General features: G+C 30.3%; 1 protein-coding gene and 1 non-coding gene across 2 annotated transcripts; both read left to right on the top strand.

Moving 5' to 3' along the window:
• The first annotated feature begins 3,037 nt into the window (after positions 1-3,037).
• On the top strand, positions 3,038-6,418 carry LOC131646410 (uncharacterized). The gene is made up of 8 exons (XM_058916446.1): positions 3,038-3,191; positions 3,324-3,410; positions 3,523-3,558; positions 3,667-3,804; positions 5,090-5,176; positions 5,846-5,893; positions 5,994-6,070; positions 6,179-6,418. Exons 2-8 carry the CDS (start codon positions 3,336-3,338, stop codon positions 6,312-6,314), a joined length of 597 nt encoding a protein of 198 aa, XP_058772429.1. The 5' UTR covers positions 3,038-3,191; positions 3,324-3,335; the 3' UTR covers positions 6,315-6,418.
• A 1,286-nt stretch (positions 6,419-7,704) lies between these two features.
• Positions 7,705-7,776, top strand: TRNAC-GCA (transfer RNA cysteine (anticodon GCA)). Its single transcript has one exon. It is a non-coding gene; the product is annotated as a tRNA-Cys (tRNA).
• The last annotated feature ends 1,569 nt before the right edge of the window (positions 7,777-9,345 follow it).

The raw sequence follows: 9,345 nt of genomic DNA, 5'->3' as shown, positions 1-9,345 counted from the left end.
ATTGCAAATTTATTCCCAAGAATGTAGGTTGGAATATTTTTTATTCCCATGTTTGTTTCAAGTTTTGATAAATTATGCCTAGGAACTTTTTATTCCTAGGAATTTATTTTACACATAATTTTGTCTCTTTCTATTCCCATGTTATAGGGTAGGAATCACACATTCCCATGAGAATAAGAAGTAACCACCCATAACTTCTCATTTATAAGCATTTTAATTCATTTATTTTTTATTTTAAAATTAAAATTAAATATATTTTATAAATATTCCCAAGAAATTATATTACTCACTAAACACTTAAACGGGAATAAAATTCCCAGTAATAATGTTCCTTGGAATAATATTTCCAGGATTATAATTTTGATCCTTAAAACAAACATACCCTTAGGGTGGAAAAAACAATTCCATTTTCTAATACTTTCAAATCTCATTCTTCAAAGAAAATTTTTAGACCACTGTTGAATATATTTTTCAATAGTTGAATGCTTGCAATGAATGGTTGAACGAGGTGTTAAAAGTGACATGAATTAATTTGTGTTGAAAACATTCAACATGTTGAATGAGAAATGAGTGGGGGCCACTTATAATACCTTGCAAAATTTTATTGGTTGTTGTGATTGTTTATATTTTTATCCCACCTTAATAATTTGGAGTCAATTATTTTATAGAAAATTAATTTTTTATTTATTTTCACTAAAATTCATCATTTTTTGTCTATAAATAGAATCTTGGTTCATTTGATTTGGACAAACGAAAAAAAATCATTTTTTCTCTCCGATTTTTCTATTTAGCCTCCAACGAGCCGAGTCAATTGTACTAATTAAGTTATGTGTTTCATTTTAGGTCTGTTGTGTGTTTAGTGTATTGTATTGTATTTTAAATTTTTTGTAATTTTATTTATTTTAATAATGACTATTCCTATATCTCGACTTTATTACTTGCAAATAAAAAAATTAATTAAGAATTAAAATTAGAAAAATAAAATAAAAATAAATTATTAGATTAGAAAAAAATTAAAATTAAATATTTAAGTCTTAATTATTTTAATTTAATTTTAATCGATAATTATTATTAATATATATAATCACAAAAACATAAAAAAAATGAAATAAAAGTGGTGGGGTAGGGTGTTGAATTTTATTAAACAAAAACCATTGTAGTGAGTAAAAGTTGAATGAATGTTAAATTATTAGGTGGAACAGAGAGAAGATGATGTGGAGTGTAAAAAAATGAAAAATATGGGTGTTGAATATGTAAGCCATTGTAGATAGTCTAAAGCGAAATACTTTTATTATAAATCTAACCCTAATATTCATAATAAGTATTTCTCTACAATTTCTTTTCTTAATTTCCTTTAATTTCTTTGTTGCCCTTTTTAGTCTCCTTCTTATTCCTTTTTTCTTATTCTCTTATTTGTTTTTACAGTGAAATTTTATTTTGTTAGTGCTTATCAGAAAACACATGCCATTAATAAATATTATCAGGTTCCCCAACACCTTAATAAATATTATCAGGTTCCCCAACACCTATGAAAAATGGATATTAGACATGGTTCGAAATTTATTTAGATTTTTTAGAAAAAAATTATTTAAATTTAAATTTCGTTTTATTTTATTTTTTGTGATGATTTTATATTTAAAATTTAAATTTAAAGAATGAACATGTGAAACTATAATATTTTTACATTTTGAAATTTTGTAGGCGCCGTGATATTTTTTAAATATTAAGTCATCAGGTTCGAATGATTTAATAAATATATAATTTTGTTTTAGAGATCGGTTTATTTAACCGAGTTATTTGATTTAATCCAATTTAATCATGCAGCTCGACCAATGACTCAATAGTTTGATCAATGAATCAATGACCTAATACTATCACAAATTTAATGATCGACCGCAGTGTTTAAAAATTGAACCGGATCGACCGGTCGGACTGGTCGAACTGGGAACTGGCCAAGTAACCGGTCTGATTCAATTGCTGGATCGGATATATCGTTGAACCGGTCAAAATCAGTGTAAACCACTAAAATCAGAAAAAATGGTGGTTTTTCCAAACCGGCGGTTTAATTTATTTTTAATTTTTTTAATTTATAAAAATTAAAACGACGTCGTTTTTTGATTATTTATTGAAAAATTAAAATAAATAATAAAAGAAATGCAATAAAAAATAAAAAATAAAAATAAAGATGTTGCGGATGCGGTTGATTTTGTTGCAAATGGTTTTTATATTAAAGAAGGAGATCCCAACATTGAAACAATTTTTCTTCCTTAAAATTAAATTTATTTGACAATGTAGTTATTTTGTTATAAATTATTCAATTATCTTATGTTGCGATTAAATTTTATTTGCAATTATACTTTTTAATTTTTTAATTTTTTATTATATATGATATCTATGTTTAAAATTTATATTTAATTCCTGAACTTGTGAATTTATTTATGATATGATATTTTCAAAAATTTAAGTGCTAGTTATATTTTGTAGAGACTGAATCATCTGGTTCAACATGTTTTAAATCTATATAGTTTTGTTATAATGATCAGTCTATTCAATCGAATTGTCTGGTTTAATTCGATTAGTAATGCGGCTCGACCAGTGATCTAGTGATTCGACTAATAAACCAGTGACTTAATACCCCCACCGATTTAATGCTCAATCCGATTTTTAAAACACGGACCGATCCAATTTTTTAAACATTATTCTTACCCCACAACCTAAAGTAAATTAGAACTCAAGTCAAATCAAAGCTTCATTTGAGAACATTACCCTTAATCTTTCCAACTCACCCTCAATGTCAAAGAAGAAGGGAGACAAAATAAAAGGAGAGTAGAATTAAGGGGTTTTAATGAAAAAACAACTTGTTATTGAAGATAAGTGGGACCGAATAGTTCTACAAAACCGGGATCCCGGTTCAACCGTTACTCTAGTTCTTCCCGGCCTAACCCGACTTTGCGGTTCTTCAGAACTTCCGGTTTTTCACTACCTGATTGGACCGGTATTAAACTATTAATTCCGGTTTCTGAACGTTCCGGTTCGGTGTTTACAACATTGACTTACATTTGAAGCAGAGTGTTTATAACATGGCTTACATTTGAAGCAGAGTGTTTACTGTTTATATTACCGTAAAAACTAACCCTTATTCTTCCATTGTTATTCTCACTCTCTTGCACTTAGGTTCAATTCATTATCAGGTACATTACTCCCAAATTCTCAACACTTTTACCTTTTTATCTATTCAATTTTGTTTTTTTTTTTTTTAAATTAAATTTCAATTTTTGGTGTTTGTTATATTGTTTTCTCTATTGTTTTTTTATTTTTTATAGTGCAAAAAGAAAATGCCATCAGATATCGTTCTTCAGCGCCCTCTGTTTGGGGGACAAATATCATGTTCGTTCCCCAACAGATTCCAGGTGAAAGATTGTTTTTTGTAGAAGAAACATTTTTGAAATTTAGTAGTTTTTATTTCAAATTTTAAAATTGCATGGTTGTAATTTTGTTGTGGTTTTTGGTTATTTATTGTAGGATATTAGCGAAATTCGCCAAGTCCCTGATCATCAGGTTTGTTGTGTTTTCTCTTTGAATTTGAATTGAATTGTATTTGTATTCTGTTGTTGTGTTTGATCTTTTAGCTAACTGAATTTTTGGGTTTTTTTGTAATTTATATAGGAGGTGTTTGCGGATCCTAGTCGCGATGAAAGTTTGATTGTTGAGCTTTTAGAGTATAAGCCTGATGTTGCTGATAGTGGTAGTGCTGTGTGGTTTCTGCAAGACCTTGCTAGGGAACAGGACGCTGAAGGAACTGTGGTATGTTTCGTTTTTTGTTTCTTCGAGTTTTAGTGAAATTTGATATTGTTATTGGTAGTATATAGAAACTGGATTCTGTTGTGTTTGCTGATCATATTTTGCATCAATCAGTGGTTGTTATTAATGTATATAGTAGGTAGGATTAGTTTACCAGTATGATTAGTACGATTACAATATGTGCGTAGACGATTACCTCCGCGATACCCTTGTCCTCAACCTTTTCCATGCCGGGAATTTTCTAAGAGAGCGGTAGCAGACTCAGTATCAGGAGCATCATGAACAATAGAATCAGTGGTTGAATTGCTAATTTCCTTTTCTTGTTGAATCAACATAGAAAAGATAGTATCAACGCTAGGAAGAGAGGACCTCAGTAAGGCCTGAGAGGCTGAGATTTTGTGTGAGAAAAGCAATCATTTAATCCTTTAAGGAAGCAAATCACGTAATCTTGTTCACGATAAGTTTTGATAGACTCAATTGCACCACATAAACAAGCAATTGAACACATACAATGAGGAATTGGGCGATAGTTCTCTAACTTGTCGCAAAGAACCTTCAATCGAGTGTAGTAATTAGAGATTTCAAGAGTACCTTGTTGAAATTTGTAGTGATCAATGCGATGCATATTATAAAGTTGGATTGAGTTGATGCACTTGATACCCTTGTTGGTTCCTCTTTCTAATATGATTTGCTGGCAGAATTTTGTTCATTTTGTTGAAGTGGAAAGACGTAGTTAGCTTCCTACATGTGATACTAAATTCAAGTGTGCTTTCATTTTTACTCTTTTTTAATTAATCAAATCGCCATTGAAAAATTTGTTGGTTGATGGTGGTAAACTGGTAATCTCACTGCATGCAAAATTCGCTCCTATTTTTGATGAACCTACTATTTCAAATACTCAAGTTGTCAAGTGAAGATACATTCACATTTTATACTATATCTCCCTCATCATTTTAGAGTCCTTTGGACTTGAAGCTTAGAAGATGCATAGATAACTTTTGCAGATATACCATGTCATGACCAATTTTTTCAAAAGTAAGCAGTTAGTTGGAAATTCCATAAGTATTATGTCTATGATACTTCTGATGCTTGATTTATACGACACAATGAAGCTAACACACTACAATTTATCTGTCCATGCGTTCACACATATTTCATCCCAACACTAAGGCACAGCACTTTCTATAAGAGGGGATAACTTTCCTTCAGCTCAGTTCTTTTACTGTCTTATTTGTTGCGGAAGATTATTTTGTCTCATGGTCATATATGCCCTTTAAAATTAATTCAGGTTATTGAGCAGTCAGGAGTTCATGAAGCACCTGGTTTGATGTACAATAATATACCGGCTGTTGTAACAACTGCAGTAGGCCAAATGGTAAAAAAAGTTACACGCAATGCTTTTTATTTGGAAATAAGTTTTTATGCAATGCTACTACATTTTGAGTCACCTAGATAAATAATCTCGGGATTAATGTTGATACATTGTTCTTATGCTTCTTTGGTTTCTCAATTAGATTATTAGCATTGAGAAACTGATGATTTTAACAACTTCTGTTTTACTAACTGTTTTTAAAGATTGCATTGATGCGCTTGTAGTGTTAGTAATGCTGTGATTCTCTAATCATTTTTAAAGCATCCTCGTTTTTTTAATTTTTTTTATTATATTATAAACTACAGGCCAACTTTCAGCTAATATGTTATTTGGTCTGCTAGTTTGTGCCGAAATTATGAATTTCTCAGTCTTGACTTGCAAACACAAAAAACTCTTGAATTTTTGTAACTTGAAGAAACTGGAAACTGGCATTTTATCGTGATTCTCTGTAACATTGTCATTTGGATTATCTAGATTTACTACCAGATATTCTACTTGAATCTGCTCAAACAAAATAACAAATTTGTGTTTACTTCTACTATAAGTCTGTTGAGTATTAATCTAATAACGGGTTTGCTGTACTAATCAAGTACTATATTTTGTGGCTGTTTTCATTTCTAATGTCACTCTTTTTTCCCCTACACTTATTCTTTTATTAACAATTATTGCTAGGCGATTTCTAAGGGACGACAGGGAAGGGAAGCACAAAATATTGTGAAAGTATGTTCTGATTTACTCCATATGCTTTGAACTTTTGCAATTGCTAATTTATCAATTTTTTTTCCATAATTGTTAATTTTTCATTGTTTAATTTTTTCAGGTTCATTTGGCGAATTTGCGTATTAAAGGAGTTGAAACTGATGTACTAATAACTGCATATGAGCCGATTGTTATAAAGTAAGATTCCGGAACATCTTTTTCTTGACATACGCTCTTTGGAAAATTGTAGTGCAATTCAGTTGTTTCAATTGTTTACTGATTGACCTTGCTATTTTATGTTTACAGCCCTTTTAGCGAAAGTGCGGACACAGTTGGTGCCGGCATGGCTGTTCCTGCTGCACAAGCTGGATGTATGCCAATGGATGAGGTGTTTAAACTTGCTGTTACAAGCTTCAATGTTAATGACTGGAGTCTTTTTTGATGTATGCGTTGATGTTCAATTATAATATGGAGTTGCAATTTTGGTGACATTTGAACTATCATTATTCTAGTAAAATTTTGAGCATAGGTGCTATTTTCCCTTTATTTCTTTGTACAGAACTTGTTAGACCCATTTAAAGTATTCTGAAATTTTTATACCAGAACCTTATTAAATCAATCTGATCATTAACAGATTGGGGCAGATCCACTCTGAGGTTCATAAAAAAAAGGTTTTTATTCAAAAATATTTTAAGTAAATTACATACTTTGAATACTTTTAACATTTCAAAATAATAAAATTTAAACTCATAATTCAATACTTGAAAAATATCAGATCACTAAAGAAACTACTTCAAAAGTATTCACAGATACTACAAAAAGTATCTGAATTAATTAATAAGTTCAATCCAACAACTAAACCAAGATGCCGCATATCTCATGCCATGCTAACACTCGTTGAGCTCGTAATGATACCTCGCAATTCAAAAGTCTCTCTACGGCTGAAGATTGTGCCCTAGGTATTCTCTACCTAGCATCCACATGTATTGTACTCTCTTGATCAGGTAATCATGAGAAAATACTGCGATCCCAGCGGATGCGCGAACCTCCAAATCAAGTGCACTAGCGCACTTTACCAATGCTTTCTCTGATAGAGGTTCGAACGTCGTTGCTTGATTGGGTCGACCGGCAATTCTACCGTGCTCTGTGCAACCGGCAATTCTACCGTGCTCTGTGCAGCTATTGTTGTTGATCCTGCAGAAACTATAGCAACCATAAGTGTTTTTGTTGTTGCAAATTACTGTTAGTGATAACATTTACTAATAATAGTAGCAAGGTAAAAAGAAAAGAAGTAGTAACACTTTTTTTTACATCTTGGAGTTTGTCTAATGGAAGTGAACACTATTTTTTAGTCAAAAGTAGTTTGGGCTGTAAAATAAGGTAAAAATTGTTATAAAAATAATTGACACACTTAAAAATATATATTTTTTATTGGATGAATGTGACATGTCAAACATAAATAGTTTAAAAATGGTTGAAGTAACTTAAATAAAATACGATGTTATCATTAACATTTTGTAATATTTTATTATAAATATAAGATACTTTATTTTTCATATAAAAAAAAACTTTATTTTGTTATAGTGTAGCGTTTGTATGAAATAAAAACTAAATTTATCAAATAACAATTATGGAGATGCCCTAAGAAATAAGAAAAGAGTTCACGAGCTCGATTTATTATTTGAATCAATTATCTCTCAGTTTAAATGTGTTGAATAAAATTTGCAGAAACCAAACTGCTGGCAATAAAATTAAATAAATTCATGACAATGAGTTATTTGAAAAACAGAATTTGAGTCAGTAAAATTTAGCTTCGAAAAGCGTCAACAAAAGGGTCCATAGCTCAGTGGTAGAGCATTTGACTGCAGATCAAGAGGTCACCGGTTCGAACCCGGTTGGGCCCTTTAATATAATATTTTGTAATTTTACAATTCCTTTAAGCACGGGCCCTTTAATATAATATTTTGTAATTTTACAATTCCTTTAAGCACAAATGACGTAATCCGTAATCGTCTAGTCCAACATTGTATACTGACGAATTCCAACATAAATGTAACTGAAGAATTTTATATTATATTTATATTTATATATACTAATTTACTAAATGACATAATATTTGATAAGTAATTCAACCAACACCTATAAATAATACTTAAATTCTGTCTACAAATATGAGTTTATCATCTCCAAAAAAACCAAATTAAAGTAAAACCTATAAAGCCCAATTAGTCTTCAGCTATCATATTCTATACAAAAATCTTATTAAATCAAATGTAACAACAACATGATACATCATCATCAACATCAATAAATCAACACCAATTAAACACAAACAAAATCATCACACTGAATTAGTTTTTTTTCATCAGATTCAACCATATATGTCAGAAATTTGTCAAATGTTCCGAGACAAATCAAATTTCAATAAATAACATTAGTTGATATGATAAGAATAACATCTAATTCAATCACTCTCAATGAATGATACTAACGAAATATTGAAATACCTTTATTATGAGAAGTTGCATGTTGGCAAATCACACACACCCATTTACGTTGATTGAAAAATGATGGTACTCAAGAGGGACAACCCTTCTTGTACCACAGTATAGTTGAGAAGATCATTCAATTGGTCATTCAAATCACATAATGTAACTTAAATATTGAATCTAGATAATTTCGATTATCCTTTGTTGTAGTGAATTGCAACAAGGTTCCGGTTCATTTTATCTAGATATGAAAAAAGTCATTGTTTTGTGTTGTGGACCAAAATAAACTCACACGTCAATTTATACAAGTTTTACATGATGCATATTTAATATTTTACTCAACTAGAGTAGAAGAATATCTCATTTAACGAAAGTTTATCATGGTGATCAATGTTGAGGTAGAACAACACATCATGATGTAGTATCCGATCAAGACACTTTCTATACAAATTTGCAACTGGGCGACCTTTAGTTGGTAAAAAGGCTCCCGTAAAAAAATAATTTAACTCCCGACTCACTTTTTTTATACACATTCTCACAATCCTAACTTCCAATACCAACAAAAATCTGGCAGATCCATATATGTATTAATGTATACTAAAGAAGTAACATTGAATAATATATTTTTAACAATTCATTAAGTAATCATATGAATATGTTTCGTAAAACAATGTGATGTAACCTACCAACTAGATCGTATTATTGCATGGTAATATTAAGCCCCTTATACAAGTATGTCATACCAGCAATGCTCCAGAAGTATTCATTGATTATATTAGTGGAAACAAACAGACTAAGTTTGAGGAGACTAACTCCTTCGAGGGCAATACAATTTTAACACACAAAACAATTCGACAACAACATAATAATATTGTGGATTTTGAATTATATATATTTTTTTGATAAAAATGAAAATGCTGAACTGATAGAGGAAACGGAAAAGCTTACGACATGTATGGTGTATACAAATTTTAAATACCGAAG

The sequence above is a fragment of the Vicia villosa genome, linkage group LG2 (genome assembly GCF_029867415.1).
Source record: "Vicia villosa cultivar HV-30 ecotype Madison, WI linkage group LG2, Vvil1.0, whole genome shotgun sequence".
In the NCBI taxonomy this organism is placed as follows: domain Eukaryota; kingdom Viridiplantae; phylum Streptophyta; class Magnoliopsida; order Fabales; family Fabaceae; genus Vicia; species Vicia villosa.
Note: the sequence above shows the minus strand (reverse complement) of the source record. Positions and strands in the feature narration are given on the sequence as shown.

Coding starts and splice junctions, on each gene's coding strand:
- LOC131646410 (XM_058916446.1), top strand. CDS start 3,336: ATGCCATCAGATATCGTTCTTCAGCGCCCTCTGTTTGGGGGACAAATA. Junction 5,894..5,993: donor AAGCACAAAATATTGTGAAA/GTATGTTCTGAT, acceptor TAATTTTTTCAG/GTTCATTTGGCGAATTTGCG. Junction 6,071..6,178: donor TATGAGCCGATTGTTATAAA/GTAAGATTCCGG, acceptor TTATGTTTACAG/CCCTTTTAGCGAAAGTGCGG.